Source organism: Myotis davidii, unplaced genomic scaffold, assembly GCF_000327345.1.
Source record: "Myotis davidii unplaced genomic scaffold, ASM32734v1 scaffold235, whole genome shotgun sequence".
NCBI lineage: Eukaryota > Metazoa > Chordata > Mammalia > Chiroptera > Vespertilionidae > Myotis > Myotis davidii.
Window position 1 is genome coordinate 1,471,632 of NW_006287462.1, and position 24,770 is coordinate 1,496,401.

At 40.8% G+C, this 24,770-nt stretch overlaps 1 protein-coding gene across 1 annotated transcript in view; it reads left to right on the top strand.

Moving 5' to 3' along the window:
- Positions 1-24,437, top strand: part of DTHD1 (death domain containing 1) — a 56,259-nt gene extending 31,822 nt beyond the window's left edge. The window contains exons 8-10 of the mRNA XM_006759332.2: positions 751-995; positions 18,053-18,110; positions 23,171-24,437. Of these exons, the coding sequence (XP_006759395.1) occupies positions 751-995; positions 18,053-18,110; positions 23,171-23,490 (623 nt within the window). The 3' untranslated portion in view covers positions 23,491-24,437. The remainder of the gene's footprint in view (positions 1-750; positions 996-18,052; positions 18,111-23,170) is intronic.
- Positions 24,438-24,770: the final 333 nt, after the last annotated feature.

A 24,770-nucleotide genomic window follows, 5' to 3' on the forward strand; every position in this document is an offset into this window, starting at 1 on the left:
TGAACAGCACTGCCTATTTCTGCGATGGTGGAAAATATTTTACCTCTGCAGTGCCCAGACCTAGAAGCAGGTGGAGATTCCTTGGTCCAATTACAGATAAGAAATCTTTTGGGTAATTTACACAGTCTCAGGGTCTATTGCTGCTGCTTTGTCAGGCCAACAGCACTGCCTATTTCTGCAATGGTGGGAATATTTTACCTCTGCAGTCCCCAGTAATGTAGCTACTGGACAATTTTGGCTAGTGAACATTTGAAATGTGGTTAGAGTGACTAAGGAATTGCATTTTAACTTTAATTAATTGTAACATTAATTTAAAAAGCCACAGGTTGCTAAGTGGCACCGGATCTGGAGTGTCACTACGAGGTCATGATAGTGTGCGCTATGATATAGAAAGGGGAAAGGAAAAAAAATAACAATTCTTGAAAGGTGAAAGTAATTTTTTAAACACAGAGTGAGCTGACTATTTCTAACAGTTTCTTGGTATAGCAAAATGGAATAGAAAATGGAAGATTATTAGACCTAGAAGCAGGTGGAGATTCCTTGGTCCAATTACAGATAAGAAATCTTTTGGGTAATTTACACAGTCTCAGGGTCTATTGCTGCTGCTTTGTCAGGGTATATTTTGACAAGAGGCAATGACACCAAAAATGCTTTAAGTGCATTAAAGAATTATATGACTATTTGGATTTTAAAAAATTAAGACAAAGTGGTATATCTTTCTAATAACAAGTGCATGTTACTTCTATGTAGGCAATGGGAAGGATTATGGAAAAGACTACAAGCTCATTTTTCATTTACAAAGAAAACCCAGGCTGGAACTCCAAATCAAAGAGGTGGATGAATTTGGCAACTACAGCTGCTCACATTATAAGGGCACTGTTGTAGTTTACAAACTACCGAAACAAAAGACAATCCACAATTTGGACCAATCTCTCGTACTTAATGAAAACCATTATCAGTTGCCAGTGTGTAAATTACCATTGAGACTACCAAAGGTGAGTTCTTTTACTTCCCTAATTACCATATTTCATTAATTATTTGCAATGCTCTAGCACAATCAAAACTTTTGCACACGGATAGTTGTAGTTAAAAGGAAAGGTAACAATAAAGTTGATAAGGAAGAAGTGGGTAGCAACAATTTTAGAGTGTAGAATGCATACCAGGGTTCCCACTTTCATATAAACTTTCTAACAGGAACAATTCAAGTTGAGTTGATCCTGACAGGATGTAGTTAATGACTATGGAAATCATGCCATACAGTGTCTGTGACTGCATTTGAGTGACTGGGAGATCATTATGAAAACATTGGATATATTTTGGACCACAACCCTTTGAGGAAAAATCAGGTGGTGAGCATGGAAATGACATCAAAATATTTTCACCAAGATTTACCAAATCCTGCACATTTGTTTTAAGAGTTAATTACTCTTATTTAAAACTAGAGGCCTGGTGCAAAAAATTCAGCCTGGCCTACTCCCTCTCACAGTCTGGAGCCCTCAGGGATGTCTGACTGATGGCTTAGGCCTGCTCCCCATGGGCCTAAGACATCAGTCAGTCATCCTTAGCGCTGCCATGGAGGCAGGAGAGGCTCCTGCCATTGCCACTGTGCTCTGCAGCGATGAGCCCGGTTTCTGGCTGAGCAGGGGAGTGCACTGATCACCAGGGGGCAGCTCTTGCATTGAGCATCTGCCCCCTGTTGGAAAGTGCGCATCATAGCAACTGGTTGTTCAGTAGATTTACATCTAGCCTTTTATTATATAGGATTCTTACTCTTATCAGGAAAGTAAGATTGAATTGTTTCTCCAAATGTATCAAACAACAAACAAATTTTATTACCATACATACTATTTCTTTTAGTGATCCATGGCTTAGTACTTCTAAACAATATTATTAATGAGAAAATAACTGAAAAAGTTGTTTTATCACTCTAGAGGAAGAACAAACTTATTCTTTAAGGATGCCAAGATTATTTTTCCATGTTTTTTTTTCTTTTTTGTGTTATGACTAGCAGGAATATATTTTCTATCGGGTTAGATTTTGTAATGATGTTAAATAAATCAGTAAAGTAATTACTTTGACAAATATTCACGGAACTTTGGAAATAGGGAATGTGTCATGTTAGACAGGATGACAAACACAGAGCTAGAGAGGGTACTTCATACCCTAAACCTGCCTTGTCCTGAGTGGTAGCCACTATCCACACATGCATATGGAGCACTTGAAATATGGCTCATCTGCATTGAGATGTGCTGTATGTGTGCAACACATACTGGATTTCAAAGGCTCAGTACAAAGAAATGTAAAATATTTCATTAATAATTGATGTTAGTTACCTAATACTGTAATACTTTGGTTATGAGATTAAATAAAATACATTATGAAATTAATCTCATCTGTTTTTTTAAAAATGTATGTGACTAAAATAAAATAAATAAAATTACTTATGCGTCTCAAGCGATATTTCTATGGGACAGCACTGCTGTAAGCGATTTACAATCTAGTGGGTTTGCACAACCCTACAAATCACCTTGTAAGGGAGTAACGGATGAAGCTACGGCATAAACAGCAGCAGTAACAGTTGCTCAGAAGAGGGAACTGGCCTTCTTGGTGATTGTGGAATTTTATCTGAACCATGTAAGTTCGTAGAAATTTGGCCTTTGGAAATGGAGAAAAAAGTATGCTAGGATGAGGAAGTGAAATGAATTTGAGTGGGGATGGTAGGCATAGCTTAGCAGGAATTCATAAGCCATATAATAACCACCATAATATTTTCAATGAGTTAAAAATCTTCCAAGAGCTTTAAAACACAATATAATTAAATTCTCACAAAAATCCTAGGAGCCATTTTCACTGTTCTCATTTTATAGGAAACTGAGGCACGGAAATTTTAGGTAACTTGCCCACGGTCCCATAGCTAGGTAAGTGTCAGAGCTGGGATGCTAACCCAGAAACCTGTGCGCTGATGCCTCTTTGGCAGATAAACCTAGGATTCTTAGAGATGGATTTTAGGATGGCCAGGTTCACCCTTGAAGTTGTATGACAATATCATGTATACTATGGTTAGTGTGGAGCTGATATTAAAATTATGTAACAAATGATACGACATGGGTTCTGCTCATTCAAACTGAAAATAGCCACTTGCACAGAAGTGCAGGATCCTTAGAGACATTAACACTTTACTTACTAGTTTTGGGGAGGTCCTGGGGTTCCTGGGAAGCAGGTGTAGGGTGGCAGAGTCTATTAAGCTGCTGACACTGAAAAGTGTGTGTTAAGAACAGTATAGCCTTTTAGGTGTGTACCCACTCTCAGTTTTCCCTCTTTTCACTTTCATTTCCACCCGGGCCTTCCCACTTGCTGCTTCCTATGTCTGGGGCTGTCCTCTCTCAGTCACATGGCTGGTTAACATTCAGGTCTCAGCTCAGATACCACTTTCTTAGCCTAGTGTCCCCACCCCCTTATCTAAAATTGCTTTAACCTATTACCTTTTTAACACTTATCCCTAACTGAAATTATTAGATTTATTTGTGTCCATTTACTTTCTATTACCTTTGCTCCTTGAGAAAGCTTCATGAGTGAAAGCCCTCGCCTACCCCTAAAAGTTTAGGAACTTGACTTGCAAGGATGGGGGACCTTTTTTCTGCCAAGAGCCGTTTGGATATTTAGAACATCATCCACGGGCCATACAAAATTATCAACTTACAAACTGGCCTGATCTATTTGGTCAGACATTTAACTAACTCACCCCTCAGGCCTTGGCAGGGCCTAAACAAATGATTTTGTGGGCCTTATACAGACATTCCCCACCCCTGGGTCTTAAAGGGTCTTGAACTGCCTTAGATCAGCGGTTTAGAGCAGCTGTGGGCAAACTACGGCCCGTGGGCTGGATCTGGCCCGTTTGAAATGAATAAAACTAAAAAAAAAAAAAAAAAAACCGTACCCTTTTATGTAATGATGTTTACTTTGAATTTATATTAGTTCACACAAACACTCCATGCATGCTTTTGTTCCGGCCCTCCAGTCCAGTTTAAGAACCCATTGTGGCCCTCGAGTCAAAAAGTTTGCCCACCCCTGGTTTAGAGTCTGACTGCACAAATGCTTAACCCGAGGGCTAAGGCATTGATTTGGATTCACACAAAGATTTGAGAGCAGAGGAATGACACAACAGGGCGTCTCCCAATAGCTCGATTTAGCACATTACATCCTAAGATCACTATGTGGCTCTGCTGCTACAGGGTGACCAGAGGGAGACAAGTAAGAGGGCTGTCAGACTTCTCTACCAAGAGGTAGTGAGGGCCTCACTGTGATGATGGCCGACAATGGAACAAAAGGCCATGATGTAAGCGGGGACAGGCTTGAGGTCCAAAATGTGACCACAGATACAGCTTTCGGTTTGCAGTATTTTCTCTGTGGCCTATCTGATATCATGAATTAATTAGCTAAATTAGCCAAGCTAGCTAATTTAGAAATTTGTTTAGATTTGTTTCAATTCAAGTCTATGTTAGTGATTGCCCAGGTCTTTTGCCTAAGCTCTGCCTCTATCTTGATTCTAGTAACACGTTCCATACCCATTTGCCTGAGCAATTCCTAGTGGTCACCCCTCACACCTCTGCTGAGATGTGGCTTCTCCCAGGAAGCCTTTCCTGACCTCCTCCATGCCTAGTCCGGCGTTCCCATAACATCCTGTATTTTCCCTATCGTAATTACCATATTTCACTCCAATCATTGGCTTCCCAGTAGACAAATGTTTTTCAATCTTTTTTGTTTGTTTTTGCCATTCTATCACAGATATTATGTGCGTCTGTTTATGTACTGTGTGTATATATACATATAGAGTACATACATATATATATATTTCATATAATATGCATATTTTATAAGATATGTATATGTTGTACACATTAAAAGAGTACGTTTTTATCTTGCCCCAAAGCAAATTTTCTCTCTTTGAGGGTGACATTACCTCGGATGAGAATGAGAGCAATTGACTGGGCAGGCACTTCTGTTGTCCTGCTCACTTTGTATCATCAGTGCCACACACACATACATGTGCTTGACAAACATTTGGGAATGACTAGCTGAGTCAAACAATTTCTTCAAACCTTAAAATTGTCCAACCTGGATGTTGATTATTGAAACTATAGGGACGTATTTAAAAATAGTACATTTTAAATATCTGCTGCCTTTCATATGTGTATCTACTGCCAATGCGCCCCTGTCCTGACCTCCTCTCCCGGGGCATTTGCATAGGGCCAGTCAGCGTCACTCTTTCTTCTGCCCAAACACAGTCCTTACAACATGTTCTTGGGATTGAGGAAGAGCCTGTGGCTGTGGAAATGTTTCCCATCTTTTCAAACTAACATACCTAAGTGGGAACTGGAACTATGGCCATCATTTTTAAAAGGACAGATTTCTTCCATAAAGTTCAAAATTTTTAAAAATCAACCTCAGCTAGACAACATTAGAATGGGTTTTTTTTTTTAGGAAATGAATGTAGCCCTTTTATATAGAGCTTGGCATTAGTCACTACTATATTATGCATACATTTATACATGTAGCATAAATTAAGTGAAGTCGTTTGTCAAAATTAAAAGTGCTTTCCACACAGAAGACAGGCAGTAAATGTTTATGTGTATGTATTTAGATCTAAACACAAACATATTCATATGACACATAAACATAAGATGTAATGCTAATATACTGCGTCTGGTTCCCAAAGATGTGAAAACATAACCACCCATTACTTCATGCCCATGAGTATGTGTGTGTATTTTATCCTTCAGCCACCATAGTGTATTTATTCATATGCTAACTTGACAAACACTGCTTGTAGCCCATGAGGGAGACATACATGCTATTCCTATATATATGGTCTCATTCTTCCCTGGCCTCTTTGCAGACTATTCTAAACTCAGAGTGTTTCTTCAAACTGTCAGTCAGATCATTTCTTGCCTTTACTCCACCCTGAATGGCTCCTGGTTTCACTCAGCGAGAAAGACTCTGTATGAACTTGGCCCCTCCTGACTCTAGGACCTTCTTTTCTATCCTCTTCACTTATTGAACTCTAGCCACAATGACTCTCTTACTGTTATTGGAAATTTCCACACATGCTTTAGGTTTTTGTGTGAGTGGTTTTCCCTGCCTTGAATGTTCTTCCATCCATCAGATACCCGAATGGCTAACAGAATCACCTCTTTGCTCAGATGTCACCTTTTCTCTGAGACCATCCCTGATTCTACATTTTATGGCCATCTCCTCCTACCCACACAACCTGACACTCCTGACCCTCCTTAACTTCCTCTGACCTATTTTCTTTTCTCTAGCATCATTACTTTCGAACATGTATGTCCTCATTTATTATGTTTATTTAGAAAATCCTCCATTCCACAACAAAGACGTAAGTTCCTTGAGGGCAGGTTCCTGTATGTGTTTTGTTCGCTGTAAATCACAAAGATCTGGAATAGTGCCTGGCATATGGGAGGTGCTCAAAAAATGTTTGTTGAATGAATGAATTCATAGAAAGAACTTGCATTTTAATACCAAAGTGGGAAGGGGAAAGTTGGAAGTGTCAAGTAGGAAAATAAATTAGCATCAGGTGTTGACAGAATTGGCAGTGATTATTACAGATGGGTGGCCACTGAAGACTTCATTGCGGAGGGGTCTTCTGTGCTGAGAAGCAACAGTGAAAGAAGCGCACCGGCCTGTGTGGCCAGGAGAGCACAGCAGTGAGAATAGCAAGTACCACGATGGCACTAAGCGTGAGCTTCTAGTCCAGGCTAGAAGACCATCAGGGCAAATGCGCATGTGATGGATGGGCAGAGAGAGGTGATGAGGTGTGACAGAAAAAGAGGGTCCTGGTGACAGGTCACATTTCAGTAAGATCTTCTGAAAATGGTCTCCAGATCCATATGTGTGAAGATGTACGGCTGCAAAGAACCATCATTTGTCTCTAAATCTTCCCAAAGTTGTGCCTTTAACTTCCTCCTTTGACAAAATACTCGAGTAAACTCAGTTCACACTGTGTCTATGTGTGTTTGGCAGAAGCAAATTTCAAAACTCTCCACGATTCTTTTTTTTTGGCGGGGGGGGGGGGGGGGGGGGAAGGAAGTAGTGTGTGAGTTTCTGAAATAATGTCACACAGGGGCCTGTCTGTGCCATCTGGTCATTTGTGCTTGAGTTGTGACTGTCCTCTACTCTTCCTGACCAGGAGGCTTAGCTTTGACGGAGAGAAGGGCTCCAGGCCTGGTGGCTGTTTCTGCCGAAGCCTGTGGGAGGCTGCAGACAGACCGCACCTACACGTTTCCGTAAGCCTCCTGCTGACCGAGTTCTGCTTGGCCTGAACTTCCTTTTTTTAAAAACTGAACTCATGACATGTGATTTCTAGTAAATAATGATACTGCCTCAACACTTACTTTCTCACCACATTAAAGAACTCTCTCTGTCAGAGGGAGGAAGCTTGCAGAGGCTAGTGTGACATTCACTTCATCAGAACCACCACTGCCTCACCACTTGGCATGGTTTGCAGCCAAGCGGTGAGGCAGTGGTGGGCATGCCCTGCTCGGCATGATTTTTCTTCTGTATAATTTTTTTTTTTTGGTAACTACATGAAATACCAAAGAACAATCTTGACTAAATAAATGAGAAGATTCTAAGCTATTGAAATTTTTACATTCATAGGCACTTCAATTCTGCTTAGGGTGCTTAGTTGTAATAATTTACAAAATTATCTTAAGGTTCAAGAATAAAATGAAATGAAATGAAATGAAGAAAGCAGATTAGAAAAAAAGCACATCTCTCTATATAAAAAAGCCTAAGCCAGCGGTGGGTCGCGACCCCTTTGGGGGTCGAACGACCCTTTCACAGGGGTCGCCTAAAACCATCGGAAAACACATATATAATTACATATTTTTTTTATTAATCACTATGCTTTAATTATGTTCAATTTGTAACAATGAAATCAGGGGTCACCACAACATGAGGAACTGTATTAAAGGGTCGCGGCATTAGGAAGGTTGAGAACCACTGGTTCTGACCATTCACCTGTTTGCCTGTTCGACCGTTCGCCTGGTAGCTATGATGCGCAATGACCACCAGGGGGCAGATGCTCCGGCCAGTAGAGAAGAGAGCCCAATTCCTCGCAGAATGGGCCCTGGGTTAGGTTGCTGCTGGGGCACTGTTGGCCCCAATCTGCTTCACCCGCACCCTGGACCCAGAGATCGGTTTTGGCCCTATCCCTGTAGGCCAGGCCGAGGGACCTCCTGGTGCATGTATGGAGGGGGAATCGTGACTACTAGTAAATGGTGATTTTAAAGTTTTCTGTAACTTAGTTTCATGCTTTCTATACTAGACTTAATTACAATAACATATATGTTGCTTCATGCTCCACCCCCTACCAACGGTGGAGGGGAGTCACAAGAGTCTTGGTAAGTAGAGAGAGCATGTCAATATTTTTTAACCTGTGAAAGTTTTTAAAAACCTTATCACCCTTTCCAATGTTTCAGTTTGGCTCTCCTTGCTCTTCCTTGATATCCTCCAGGCCAGCAGTCTAACCTTCCTCTAAGTCACCAGAATGCCCTTGAAAGACCCAGTTTTGACTGTCACTGAAAATTGACTTTATATTGTATGTGACATGTGAAAATGAGCAAAACTGGTTCAGTCAGACATAGGATCCTCACTTTTTTTTAGAAAGTGTTTTACCCGCCAATGTAATTAGAAGAGAATCTTCCCCTTCTCCTTCCCACCTCCTTCCTTTTCATCTTCTCCCTTCCTTTTCTTTTTCTCTCTCCCTTCTCTCCTCCTATCAATTCCCCTGACTATTCTTCTTTCCCTTGTTTCACCCTTCTTCCTTCTCTGTCCCTTATCATTCCTCTTTTTCCTTCTTCCTCCTTCACCCTCTGTCCATGAAGGGGAGGGTTTGCTCTGCTGAGCAGGCAGTATAACTAAACCAGAAATTGAGCACTATGTTGTCATATGGCTTTCAATAATTCGTTTACCAAAAAAAGTACATATATTCTTGCCTATCTGAGAAAATAAAATAAAAAAGGTAATTGATACTTGTATTACTCTCTTAAAATTGCAATATTTAAAAGTAAACAATGATGTTCATCAGTTCAAACAATTTTCTGGTTAATGAATTCCAACTATTTCCTTTTTTTTTTGTAGATTTACCATTCAACATTCCAATTAACAAGTACTAACTAAGTGCCTATTTGATATGAGATATTATGTAGAACCTAAAAATAATAGTGGTACAGGTCAAAGTCCAAGCTTTCAAGGAAGTTTCAATCCAGTTCAGGAAAGAAAGCGTAAACACTTGAAAAATTATAAAACAATGCAAGAGATAGTGCAACAATACAGTAATATGGCAAGACAGGAACTGATGACTAATTGCAAATGAATGACCAAGCTGGTAAGTGCTAGGGCATTTCAGAGAAGGGAGTGATTCCTGTGGTCTGAGGTGGCCTGGGGACATGTCACAAAACAAGACAGATGTAGAGAATATTCAGGTTCTAAAGGGGAAGAGAGAAAGAGGCAGTGGGTTCCACACCAAGCAATGGTATGAGCTGAAAAGCACAGGTGCTTCAGGAAACGACCTCTGTGGCCTGAGTAGAAGATGTGGAGAAATCAGATTGGAAATAAGTTGGGGAAAGGCTTATGGAGGGCTTTGAAGGCTTTGTCTAGGTCTACCAAAGGTCTCTGTGACATTGTCATAGGTGGGGCTCTCTGTCAAGATTTGTCAAAAGAATCTGGCATTTCATGATATAGAGATCAAGACAGAGATTCAAATCAGAGGTCCTTAGTGCATGAGCAAATAGAAAATCTCTCAGCCGCTGGTACTGTTGCAGTAAGCATGGTCATCATTGAGAGAAATAGGCATCTGGTTAGTTTATACGTAAACTTTTCTTTTATCCTCTAAGTAATGACAAACCATCAGTAAATTTTGACCAGGCAGCTTACATAATCAAATTTTGTTAGCTATATCACTCACTGTAACAGCCTATAAGGATAAATTAGAGATGAACTTCACAGTAAAATAAGGGCTAAGGAAGGAGTCATGGAAGAAATGGTAATGAACTAATGTAAGACCATGATAGTAAGGATGGCAAGTAGAGAACAGAGCTGGAGAGATTTAGGATTTGTAACCAACTGGACTTGGCCTTAAGGTGAATGTGTGTGTGGGTCATAGGCTAGGAAGACATTGGGAGATAGAGATAGCTGTGGGAAGGGGCTTCCTAGGGTGGCTCCCTGAACACTGGTTTGAGTTATTGTCCTCAAACCAGTCAATAAAATAGTGTTTTATTGACTTTACTTTGGAATTGTGCTTAAATTTTAATTTCATATTTATTCTCCCAAATATTGTTACTTTCTCTTTGAAGGCCTATCACCACCCCCCTTTTCTGCTCTGGGCCACACAGCTGGTGGGGTGGATTATCTCAAAAACAATTATATTTATCACTCTTCTAAAACTTCTCAGTTGACACTTTATATCTAGTAATCAAAGTCCAAGCCATTTACCCTGTTAGAAGGCCCTTCATAACCCCCATATCTTATCCCTACAACTCCTTCATATGAAATCTACCCAATTAACTTCTTCTGCTCCAGTCCACTTACAGTCTCACTCCTTTGACACATGATGCTCTTAGCTGCCTCAGAGACGTTTACAGCGGCCCTTGTGACAGCATTGACTCCACACTTACTAGTAGTTCTGTTATCATCTTTTTAGAAGAAGCCTTTCAACTTCCCAGGCAGAATTAGGTACAACACTGTAATAACTAATGTTTATCACGTTATTCCCTGCTAGTAACTTGATAAAGCATTTACACATATTAACCATTTGCCAAAAAGATAGGTGGTTGAAGAAACTGAGACACAGAGAGGCTTGTTCAAGGGGAAATAGCTAGAGAATGGTAGTTACTGTGTCAACAAAGTTTGTCTGATTCCGGTGGTACCATTACCCTGCTCTCTCCTTTTGGGACTGAGTTCCTCTGTGCTTCGAGCATAGCTCATTCACTTTTGTAATCCCATCTCCTCCTATGCATTCAATGATGTTTTGTTGATTTAATTCACAGATGAATGCATGCCTGGGAATTGATAAAGTGGTTGAAGGCGGAGTCAGTGACTGACAAAAGCTTTACCTCTATCCTTCCCCAGCTAGCAGTACATGGAGCAGAAGCGTTTCATGCCTTTGAAGGGGTGACTAACGTGACGATACACACACACTGTGGCAAGGCCTGGGAAGATATAGCTATCCAGGCCTTTCCCAGCAATATTCATATCATACTTTCTGTTTGAAAAGTTATTTCTGTCTATAATCCAAACAAAAACAAAACAAAAATTCAGGAAATTAAAAAATATATATTAGAATATTCTAGAAGGAATTACATCCAAGTTGAATGGGTACGTTGGCAAGTCTTTGGGATTGATAAAAAGTTGTTGCAATTCTAATTTAAAAGTGGAACAGTAAAGAGCAGAGGTGGAAATTGATGCGAGTTCTAACAGTGTTGTGCATCTTTGATTTTTGAGCTACTTTTCAAATCAATAGTATCTCCCACATAGCTGCATTGATGAATCCAGGCCATGTGCCTTTGCCAGACTTGCTTTGAACAATGAGAAAAATGTAAAGCACATTAACAATAGTCAGCACGTCATTGCTAAATTCTAGGTATGTTCGAAGCACTTTACCTATTCTAGACTGCTTTTGAAAACTATACTGACTCTATGCATATTCCATACAGATGTCCTGAATTATCCAGGTCTATGGCTCCTTAATATTTGCAGCCATCCCCTTTCTTCTGACTGGCCCAACTCCATAGATCAGTTGGAGTTTCTTAAATTGCTCTCTCTGGTTACTAGGGATCTAAGGTTTCTCCTTTTGTGACTAACTACTTCAAAGGCTGGGAGATAGTTAATCCCTTTCTCTTGACAAAACCATAACCAGAGTGAAGGCTTAAAAAAGATCACTTTCAGAGAAGCAATTGAAAAAAAGAATGAAGTAACAGAACCTTAGTTTGACTGCAGGGGTTTAAAACCAAGAAAGAACCGCATTAAGCAAAGACATAGAACTTCATTATTTTAAGAACTGGCAGCAGCCTGATTTCATGTCCAAAAAAACCTAATTTCTAGATTTATCTCCACTGAAACCACTTTGGGTCAGCTCTTATTGCTCTCAACTTGGTTCCCATTTCTCCCCGGCCCCCCTCTGCACAGTAATCTTATTTCTCTGTGGCTTTATTCTGGTCTTCATATCTCTCTATGTAAAAGCACTTTGCATTTCTGTCCAAGCCATCAGGAAGTTCTACACTGTGTGTGCAATTAGAATAAATCCACGAGGAAAGTAACAGCATATTGATGAACTGATATTGCTCTCTTTTAAGATATTTGTTCTAAAGTTGTTTTTTTGTTGTTGTTTTGTTTGTTTGTGTATGTTGTTTCTTTTTTTTTTTTTTGGTGCATATGTTCATGTGGAAATTTTCTGAGGCACACAAAAATAGAGAAAATATACAATGAACCTCCATGGACCCATCACCCTTCATTTTCTGCCATTCTTTTTTATCTAATACCCCTGGGTATGTTTGTTTGTTTGAGTATTTTAAAGCAAACCACAGCTACTATATCACTTGTAAACAATTCTGTACATGTCTTTAAGAGATAAGAATGTCATACATAAAATGAGCTATTATCATTTAACTAGAGGCTCAGTGCACGAAATTTGTGCACTTGGGAGGGTAGTCCCTCAGTCTGGCCTGAGCCCTCTCACAGTCTGGGACCCCTTGAAGGATGTCTGACTGATGGCTTAGGCCCGGGGAGCAGGCCTAAGCTGGCAGTCGAACATCCTTAGCGCTGCTGCGGAGGTGGGCTAGGCTCTCACCACTGCTGTTGTGCTTGCCAGCCGTGAGTCTGGCTTCTGGCTGAGTGGTGCTCCCCCTGTGAGAGCACCCTGACATCCAGGCAGAAGCTCCTGCATTGAGCATCTGCTCCCTGGTGGTCAGTGAATGTCATAGCAACCAGTCATTCAGCCATTTTGTCAACTTGCACATTAGCCTTTTATTATATAGGATAGTATCTACTATTCAGCATGTGCTATATTCATGACTTACTCTTTTTTTCTCTTTTTTTTAATGGTTAATTTGTAAAAAAACACACCACAGGGTTCTAGGGTTCTAAAAATGCCCACACATTGCATTCGGCTTGTATGTCTCTGCAACCATTTGTTGAACTGTCAGTCTGGGTTGTGTCCTTTACAGACAGTATTTCCATCCACCCTCACAGCATACTTCAGAGGTCGGGCCCGTCATCTCTGTCTCACCATCTGGAGTTTAGTGAGAATGTTTGGATGGCTTGCCTCAACTTGCATGATTTACCCAGGCAAAGGCTGTGTATACTGGGACCCAGACTTCAAAGTCAGTCCTCTTTTATGCTCGTCTATTTCTTCTTCCCTGAGTAAGTGAGACTCCTGCTTCCTTCACATTTGCCGCTCTTAACTCTGTGCCATTGTTTCTCATATCCTTTGCCCCTTCAGGGTGTTTGGCAAATCTAGACCCTGAAGTTAAGTATCTCCCTTCCCCCAGGTTAGTGAGGTGCTGAAACCCCCCCAGCAGGGGAGACTTTGGTTAAATTGTTTCTTCTGAGAGCCGACCTTTTTATGGTAAGAAGAACAGAATGCCATGGTGTATTTGAAAATGGTTCCTTTTGCCCTCTCCCTGCCAGATGGACAAGGGGATTTTTTTCAGATAGTCGCTGTGAGAAGCTGGTTGAGCTCCTGGAGGTGACATTCACGAAAGTGTGGGAGCAGCCTTGAGGGGTCCCCTAGGGTTTGTAACTCCCAGTCTTGTGTGGACACTGAGCCTCCAGCAACTTGTCAATTACAGTTCAGGTTTCCTTTGGGAGGGGGGGCTAGTTTCTGCTGGTCAGTGCTTGTGGGTTTCTGCTTTGGAAAGTCGCCTTATCAACTGTCAGTCTTTTCCAAACTGGGACAGGGGTTTGCCCTGTGACCTTACTTCTCTTACAGATATAAAGAGAGTTGTTGATTTTTTTTTTCCATTTGTTCAGCTTTTTCCTTGTTGTTAGGACAGAGTAGCAGCTTCCCGCTTCTTACATGCCTTACTGGAAACCAGAAGTTTAGCCCAGTTCACACCAGTGTGTCCTCGCTCAACTCTGAAGGAAGCTTTTAGTTGATTTGTAGTTGAACCCATGCTGGCAGCACAAACTTTTAATGCTAACATCACTCTTTTGACCAGATTACTTCTTTGATGAATATTCTAACTTATTTGCAATGGGGATTCTATAGGATTTGTACATTATAAAGACTGAGAATATAAATGTTTACTATTATGAAGCAAGAGATGAACTTAAGTTAAGCAAATAGCAGCTATTACTTAGTTGAAGAGGCCTCTATGCAAAATAAATACAGAGCACAATAAGCAGTGAAAACCGGTACTTAGTCATGGCATCTAAAAGGCTTATGGTAAAATCCATGCTAAAGATACACAGAAATATAATTATTATATATACTTCCTCAATCTCTTATTATTCATATCACTTTCACTTGTATATCGTCTAAAACATGATACACAACAGAAATGACCTATTTACCAGAAATGATAGACAAAAGAAATGACCTATTTACCAGAAAAATCTGCAATAAGTGTGCAGGGGTGGGAGGAATGTGAGGGTTAAGGCTGTGTGGAGGAGTGGTTGCCACATGATACTGTAACAATTACTTGTGAAATTCTCTTCATGCGTAAGGGCCTCAGGGTAAATGATAAGAAATAATAACATCGGCATGACATTTTTTGTTATCCTTGTTGCTGGTTGCATTGCACTGAGGTTAGCTGTCCTGCTCTGTGATATCCATGTTAGAGGGAGCTTTCAGGGTCTTAAAATCCTTAGCACATTGCTACACAAACTCTGGTTCCGCAGTAGACACCAAAGAACTTGTAGGCAAGTGCAAATTAAAAGGAAGGGGCCTATCACTATTGTTTCTATATCTGCTCAAGGGCAACAGCACTGTGGGTGTCCTTGGAATTAGTGAGCACCCCAGTTACCATTGAAAATGGGATATTGCCACCAGATTTGAAGAGAGACTTTTATGTCATTATTACCACTTAGTGCTTTAAAATATGTGTAAACTTCTGGAGAGCGTCAACATAAAAGCAGGTTACCTCAGAGAAATAACAAACCTTTCAGCAAAATGTGGAACCTGAGAAGATACAACAGGATAACACCTTTTGGTTGGGAGAGGAAAGTAGGGAATAATGAGAGGCAGTTCCACCAAGGGAGACACCTAGGGCCGTGGTTGGCAAACTGCAGCTCGCGAGCCACATGTGGCTCTTTGGCCCCTTGAGTGTGGCTCTTCCTAACCCTTAGGAGTACCCTAATTAAGTTAATGACAATGTACCTACCTATATAGTTTAAGTTTTAAAAATTTGGCCCTCAAAAGAAATTTCAATCGTTGTACTGTTGATATTTGGCTCTGATGACTAATGAGTTTGCCAACCACTGAACCACGTGTAGATGCTGGGAATCTGTGGGAGGGGATACTATATAGGACAAGCAAAGGCTTCCTGGTTTGGCTTGGAGCTGACCCTGAGCACCAGGGAGATTTCAAAAGTACTGTGCAAGGCAAAAATAATGCACAGATAAAAATCCAGCAATACAAGAAAACAGGAGGGGGAAGAGGAGGGGTCATTGAACTTCCCTGATGAAGAGGTCATGTGTGAGGCTAGCACAGGGCCCGGACGCCTTAAAGAGCCAGGGTGTCCTGTGCTGCTCCGCCACACTTCACTGCCTCCATGGTTCTGTGCCAGATGAAGGGCTTGGCTTGCATTTCATGGGTGTGAAAATGCATATATTTAAACACTAGAATCACTCTGGATGCATCAAGATGCTAGGAGACATCTCTGAAGAAGAAAAAATGACCGAGGGGAGAATTATTAATGTGAAGAGAAGAAAAAATGCAACATGTATCTCTTGTCCTGGATTTAATCAAGTCCACGTGCCCTTTGATGGGTATGGTAGAATGTGCTGCACTATTTAATTTGGCATTTCTCTTCTTGTTTTGAGAGTTTTAAGCACATAGATGATGTCTTCAAAATTCTGTGTATTTTGCAGTGCTACAGTATTAGTATATTTGAACTTAAGTTGTTTGTTTGTTGTTTCTTAATTGCCTCTGATTAAAATTTCTTTTAAAAAAATATATTTTTACTGATTTCAGAGAGGAAGAGAGCGATAGAAACATCAATGATGAGAATCATTGATCAGCTGCCTCCTGCATGCCCCACACTGGGGATTGAGCACGCAACTCGAGTATATGCCCTTGATGGGAATAGAACCCAGGACCCTTCAGTCCACAGGCTGACGCTCTATCCACTGAGCCAAACTGGCTAGAGCCGATTAAAATTTCTTAATGGGAGTTTTATATACATAAAACTTTATATAAAGTTTATGTAATGGCTATGACAAGAATCTCTACAAAATTATATTCAGATTTAATCAACTTGTATTGAGCGCTCATTATGATTTAGACAGTGTTCTACTTATTTGCATAGAGAATTTCCATCCTTCTTGTATCATTGCTGTAAAATAGGTTTTTTAAAAAATATTTTGAAATAATTATAGATTCACAGAAATTTGCAAAAAAAATAAATAGTACAGAAAGGTCCCATATAGTCCTCACCCAGTTGTCCTCAGTGGTTACATCTTACGGGACTAGAGTATGACATCAAACAGCAAGTTGTCATTGAAGTGCATGCACACTTCTATGTCATGTTATCACATGTGAGATTTGTGGAACCACTGCAATCAAGATAGAGAACTTTCCCATCCACCACAAAGATCTCCCTTGTGCTTCTGCTAACGGTCATTCCCCCACCATCCCTAATGCCTGGCAATCATTAATCTGTCCTGAATCTTTATAAGCCTGTAATTTCAAGAATGTCATGTAAATGCAACCAGGGAACAGGTGACCCTTTCACTCAGCTGAGTTCTCTGAGGTCCATACAAGTTGTTGCATGTATCAGTGACTTGTCCTTTTTATTGCTGAAAAGTATCCCACCATGTAGATGTGTCACACTTTGCTCACCCATTGCAGAAAATATTAGCTGTTTTCAGTTTTCTGGCTACGACAAGTAGAGCTGCTATGAACATTGTGTACAGAATTTTGTGATGTGTGTTTTTAAAAAATATATAAATCACTTTTCAGAGCTGAGATAGAGGAGATAAGAGTGTCCGGAGCACAGAACAGGTTTCCAAACCCAGATGTTTTTACTTTGTTTCCTGTGCTGTTTCTAATGACCTCAGATTCAATGAGAACAAACTGTTCTACAGACAGCGTAGAAAAGTAATGATTATATTTTTTATTACATCTTGATAAACTATTGGTTTTAGAATAATATCTGCTCAAAGACTTGATTATTTTTAGCATTCTGTATGCACATTGATTCACTCATTTATTCATTAACACTATTGTTATAGTGCCGTTAGGTGCCGGGTCCTGTGCTGTGTGTCACAACAGGTGCCTGCCCCAAGAAGTCCTTTCCAAAATACTACGTCTATAGCACAGAGGTAGCTTTCTGGTTTAATAGTTTTATACTTGGAAAAATGCTTACTCACAGATAACTGCTATAACAATAGTTAAATCTGTGTTCTTTTTTAAAATTTTTATATTGAGTTTTGGAGAGAGAGGAATGGAGAGGGAGAGAGAAACATCAGCAGCAGCCTCCTGCACAACCTCCTCCCAAGGATTGATCCTGCAACCGAGGAATGTACCCTGACCTTTAGGTGCCTGAGACAATGCCCAGTCAATAAAGTCACACCAGCCAGGGCTAAATGTGTATTCTCAGATTTAAATTTTGTGAAAGATTTGGGTTAACATATTTTGCCTCATCGTAGGAAAGCAATTGCTGAGCATGCATGCACAAATACACAATCTAATTTGCAAGGTATGCAGTTCTATACTGCTTTCAAATATGGGTGAGGTTCAGATGGATTTTTATTTGTGACTTGTTCACAAATTAATGATTTCTTCTACTTAGTCTATGTCTCTTTCCCCCAATAGCATGAAAAATTAATCAACCGGCCACAGAGTACCAAAAGAATTTCTACAGATCCTCTAGGTAAGAGTGCCCTCACTACAGAGCTGCTTTTTCTCTCTTATATTATACTAGAGGCCCGGTGCACGAAATTAATGCATTGGGGGGGGGGTGGTCCCTAAGCCTGGTCTATGCCCTCTCACAATCCGGGACCTCTCGGTGGATGTCTGACTGCTAATTTATGGGCCTAAACCAGCAGTTGGACATCCCTCTTGCAATCCGGGACGCTGCATGCACCAGTGACCATACTTTTCATTCAGATGAAAGGCATCTTGCTGTTGTATGGACAGCTACATTGTTTTTTGCCCTGATTGTAAAAAGTAGTATGTAACATGATCCTCCTGAAGCAGTAGTACTATTTTCCCCATCTTATGGGTGGAAAATTGAAGCAGAGAGAAGTTAAGTAATTGGCTTTGTCACACAGTTATAAGTGTCAGAACCAGGGCTGACCACAAAATGTGCAAGCCAGAGTCCATGCATGTCATCGCTGCATCATCCTGTTTTTTCAGAGTTAGAGTAGCCTTGCCAGGTTTTAATTTTTAAATCTAAGAAACTGTTCCCAATATATAGGGTAGGGTCTCTAGGCCTGGCTGGCGATCAGGGCCAATCGGTGGGGTGACTGGCAAGGCAATTGGGGGGCCCCTGCTGGCACTCACCTTGGCCGGCCTGGCACCACCTTCTTGCCAGCCCTGCCCCCTACCGCTGCCGCCACCGGTCGCCTTCCTTTGTGGGGTGACCAACGGGGTGATGCGGGACCCACTTATACTCGCCTTGGCTGGCCCGGGGCCTGCAGGCTGGGGGCAGCTCCTGCATTGAGCATCTGCCTCCTGGTGGTCAGTGCTCATCATAGCGACTGGTCCTTCTGCTGTTCAGTTAGTTTTCATATTAGGTTTTTATTATATAGGATATTTTATGCAAATCCTTTTATAAAAATGAAGAGAACTTTGCAGTTCAATAATCATTAAGATTATCACCCTAATAAATGTTTTCATTTGTAAGTCATGCATGTTTAATTCAAAGCATACTCAAATGTAGGCATAGTTAAATTTATATTAAAATCTATAAGAAATATAAAGTCTACTAAGCAATATTTTACTAAGATAACTCATAATTGCTTAGTTTGGTAAGTAGACCAGAGCAGTTTTTTCTGAAATGCTGACTTGTGTGTGTGAGTCTTAAAGTTTGGTCACCTCAAATCTACATTTGAGGGCAATAGAGTTTAAATGGAGGTATACTGGTATGAAACCACAACAGAAACCTGTGCTTTTTATTGTGGTTATGCATAAATCACTTACATAACAATGATGGGGCTTGCAGGGTAGAATTGGACAGTTTTATTCTATTTTAGCCTTTGAAACAATTCATTCTGTGATGTTAATAATGACTTTAATCCTTTATTGGTCTCCAGAAAACACATCAGTGTGTTTCACTTCTGTGTTAAACCCACCACTGATGGCAAAGCCTCCCCTTCAGGGATTACCTTTATAGATTTGTACAGAAAACGTCCAGGCTTTACTGAATTACACTAGAAGAAAGCAGGCTGGGAATAAACCTTAGTGCTACACGTCCTCTCAGAGGCACTAAAACTGCTTCCAAAGAGACAGCAGGTGACACAGCAAAACAAAGCAGAAAACACCAAAGCTACCCCCTACTCCCCACACACACCTCCGCCAAACAAGAAACCAAACGAAACCAAATGAAAAACAGCAGTAGATGAAAGCCCAGGAAGTTTGTTAACTTTTGAAGAATCTAATGTTCAAATAACTCTCACTGCCATTGTCACAACCACGAGAGGGCTCAGGGCACCCTGCTCTTCCCTACCCGCGCCAGGAAGTCCTCGGTTGCTACACTTTGTGGTCTTACAGGACCAACACTATCTGAGCTGCTGCAGGAAGGGTGATGGGAGGTGAGGTTAGAGCAGGATCAAACTATAAAAAGCTTTACATGCTAAGTTAGTTAAGGCATTCAGACAATAGTTTATGAGAGATGTATTAACAAGGAACAAATAAGATCTGCTTAGACTGAAAACTTCTCTTTATTAGTTGTATGGAAGACTAAAGTTAGGCAAAACTGATAGCAGGGATATGAATTAGAACCCAGGTTCCTACAATTCTCCAGAAAAGAGAGATAGGTCATGACCAAGGGTGGGTCAGTAAGGCCAAAAACTGGGGGAAATAGCTGAGACATGTTTACCAGTAGAGTTAGAACCAGTTGAACTTTGGTACAGGGGATAAGAAATAGGCTTTGAGAAATTAGAATAATAGAACATGTTTTAGCTTACTCAAGTGAGTGGTCACATTTACTGAAAAAGTTGATAGAGTGAAGGATCAGGTGGAAGAAGGAAAGGCCAAAGTTGATTTTGATTTGAGAAATAGAGGGTGGCATATCCTGGTAAAGATAACTGGGAGATGAACATTGCATAGGCTATACCGGGATCTAGGAAAACAAAGCCACAGATGAAGATCTGGTAGATCTGGGCGGTTTCACAAAGAGTAGATGGCTGAGGCGATAGGAGTTGACGAGTTCATTGAGGGGGGAGGATAGAAATAGAAGAGGCCTGAGATCGGAAGCACTAATTCAGCTGTATCAGGAGGAAGAGACTCAGCAACGCAGTAAGAGCCACGTGGCAGAAGAGGGAACTCAAGGGAAGCGGTAAAACGCCTTGTGAAGTCAGACGAGACAGACTGAGAATCAGCTGTTTAAGGAGTAATTAGGAGGGCTCTGGGAAAACTGGGAAGGCTTCAGTAGAGTTTTAAAAGAGGGTCCAGAATCCCTAAAGCAAGGGTTTAAGAAGTGAGCCGGCAGAGATGAACTCGAGGCATCAAGTTTACATTAGGCATTAAAAGATTTTATGGTAAAAGGTGTAACATTTATACAATCTGAAGAGAAACCACAGTATAGGGAATATAGTCAATAATATTTCAATAACTATAAATGGTGCCAGGTGCATACTGGAAATATCCGGGGGGAACACTTTGTAAACTATGCTATTGTCTAACCACTATGCTGTACAACTGAAACCAATACAAAATAAAATTGAAAGTTAAAAAAAAAGGTAAAATAAAGATCCTTGTCCTTTAGCTCTGAAAACAAACATAAAAGATTTTATGGGAAGGGAAGGAAGAGATAGCTCAGTAGGTTGAAAGATTAGCAGAAGCAGGGAAATAGGAGGCTTGAGAGTGTTTGTAAGAAGTATGGCAAGAACCTGTGGTGTGGAGGAGATTAAGGAACAGGTGTGAAGGGAAATGATGATGAAAAACACTGTGATGGATGGAACATGGCAAACACCAGGAGTTAGATTTTGTAAGAAAATGATTGTGAAATGAAAATATGGTTATGAGAACTTAGGTCAAATGGCTTTGGGTAAAGTAGGAGAAACAGACATTGGCTGAGTGACACAGAATGCATGTGAGTGTGGGGCTTAAGGATAGTAGAAGAGATTTGGGTCATTGCTCTGGAAAACTTTAAGTGGAGCGCAGGAAAAAGATTTTTTAATGGATTTGTAATCTAATAAGGGCTTAGTGGAAAAAACATAGACTTTCTTGATCACATTCACCATAGGTTCATAACCCTGGACGGCCTGATAGTTAAATGTAGTGTGAGTCAAGCAGGATTGGGGATGGACAAGTTGAGAGCAATGAAAGCTAAAGAGGACAGAATAGTTTAAGGAAGATCCAAGACCCTTCTTGATGTACACAGCTGGTTGTTAGAAGCAGCATGTGACACCCAGCAGGTTTGACCGAATGACTAAGGGCATCAAAGGAATTGGTACATTAGTAGTGATGGGGGCACGAAGAATATGAAGCAGGAGCAATGAAACAGAGGCTGTGGAAGCTTAGGAGGTGCTGGTGGGCAGTAACATGGAGAAGCTGAGGCCAAGGAGGTGGAATAATTCTGGGTGATGATGAAACATGAGAACTGGCCATGAGAGTCAGTATCCAACATGGAGTCACACACAAATCACTGATGTGGACAAGATTAAGGAACTATGCGGTCAGTGATGGTACTGATGGCCAAGGCAGTTGCTGATAATTCTGCCTGCTGAAGGCAACAGACAGATGATGTGGACAGGGAGAGAAAGGCCTGTAGCATGGAATTCAAAATCCATATACTGCAGAATGCTCGTTTGAAAGTGACAATAGAGAGCAAGAATGTGTTGACTCCACTTCCCGGTAGCCTTCACAGAAAAGTGGAATGACTCATAGTGTAAAATCAGGTGTGTTTGAGTGAGCAGGTCAATGGGAAGGAATACTTGAGTAAAAGGTGGCACAAGACCAGGGAAAATGGTGCGGCGTGACCATGAGTGGGAAAGTGACTGTGAGGCAGACTAGTGCTGGATATGGAAGGAGAGAGAGAGTAAGGTTGGGGGTATTACTGAGAGTGATGGGTCTGAGCTACACAATGAAGAAAATAACAACAGAAAAATGAATCGTGAGGTTAGGTGGTAGATGAGAGGCACAGGGTAAGGGAAGACGCATGCTGAGCACACAGGATATATTCAAAGGAGATGTTTGTGGTTCTGAATACTAGTCCGAAGGCCAGGGGAAATGTTGGCATGGAGAACCTTCCACAGAACTGATGTGTGATGAATGGATCTTGGTGAGTTTGTGGGTGTCTGTAGTGGTGTGTGTGTGTGTGTGTGTGTGTGTGTGTGACAATTGTCCAGGTGCTCCTAACATTTAGGCATCAGCTTAGTACTAATTAAGGAAAGTATTTTTTGAACCTAAAAAATATCCTTTACCATACATGCTACTTATAGTAGGGTTGGGGGCTGGTTAAAAATGCCAAGTTTTGTCCCCTCCTTGTCCTAATTAAGAGGACTCTCTGAGGCAGGGTGACAAACTATTGCACAAGCCCATTTGGCTCTTAGGAAAGTTAACATTTGAGAAGCACTTTCAACCCTCTGTAGGAGAAGACCCCAGAAATTCAAAGGCTCTCAATGGTCCAACTGGGTGGTTCCCAAATCTTTCTGCTGCTCAGGGGACAAACCAGAGAGCACTTAGGTTCCTGTGAACAGGGATGGAGGGTGAGATGAGCACAGGCCCCAAGAGAGAGTCCTAACACTGTTCCCCTGTGCCTGGCAGAAGCCCTGTGGGATAACTTGCTCTACTGGTTGGCCGAGGAGCTCTCAGAAGAGGACGCCTCCAGTCTCTCCTCGTCCCTCCCACTTCGCCGCAGCACCATTCAGCTCATCAAACTGAAGAACCCAGATGACCTCACAGAACAGATCCACGAACTCCTCTGCTCCTGGAAGAAATCACTCCCGAATTCCACCGATAAGCTTCGCCTTCTGGCTCGCCATCTCCGCAAGATCGGCAGGAATGATCTTGCGGAAGATCTCAAGTTCAAGTGGGAAAATAAAGTGTTCACCGATCCACAGCAGTGGTTTGAGGTGGCGGAGTAAAGCCAGTTGCTCTTCCTTTGGGTCAGAGCTGGTTGTAAGATTGTTTTCAGTCAACATTTTACTAGGGGCTCCCGGTAATGGTGTCTGAAGTGAATCTATTTGACAGATGTGCTACCGAGACAAGGGGCAAAGCACTAGTCAGACAATAAAAAGATCCCTAGGTCTGAGTGCTCAGTCATAGGTCAGTGATATGTGTTGTGCAAGCATGACCGTCTTGGGTCCAGCCGAACTTAATGGCATTTGCAGTAGAGTTTGCTCGGTTCACATTTTAATAGGTGAAGTTTCTAAGTGTAAAGGAAAGATATGATATAAAGAATCCCTTTTTATTGTTTTAACAATAGCAATATAGGCAACAATACACTGTTATCTAGCTACATAAAAGGAAAATAGTTATCCAGGATTCCAAGGGCTAATCTTCATTACGCGATACAGTGGAGCCCATAGGTAACAATGCCAAATAAATTGGGCTGCGGAGATCTGACATAGATGATAGCAAATCACTTTCAGAAAACAGACAGGTTCTAAATAAGTTAAAAATAGAATAACACTTCATTCATTTACTGCCACAAACCTTTCTTTTACTAAAATGTAGCCTGGAATAGGAAAAACCTCATGTTTTATTACTAGTGGGATGAGGGAAGTGCAGAGGATCTGAAAGAATTCACCTACTTAGGAAAAAACTCTGCTTATAAATCAGTTTGAGAAAAACCTTATTACATGAGCCCTATTTAAAAAGTTAAAAACAACAACAACCCACACACTAAAAGAAAAAAAATAGTAATTATCTAAGCCCCTTCATCACTAATAATCCCTGTTAATGTCTGATGCGTAAGCTCTGAAACTTTGAAAAACCTACAGCCCCTTTGCTCCCTGCACAGCATGAAATGAAAGGGACATTACATTAGTAACCAATGTCTTTGAATGTTTTAATAGCTGCTTAAAATCTCATTTCATAGCATTGCCATATTAATTTTAGTATTACCTGTTTTGAAAAATGTAATGATGTAGTACTTTTTTATTTCTGGCTTTTTTATTCAACTGTATGTTGTTTGGCAATAGTTTGTTCCTTCTCATTAATATATAATATTCCATTATATGCATATACTACAAATAAATGTCTATTCCACTGTAGATAGCATTTCAGTAGATTTCTGTTTGGAGCTATTATAAACAGTGTTTTTATGAACATCTGTACCTACCTTTAGTGACTATATATAGTTATTTCTCCTCAGTATGTAGCTGAGAGCATAGTAAGTGGTTATCAGAATTAACTTAACCTT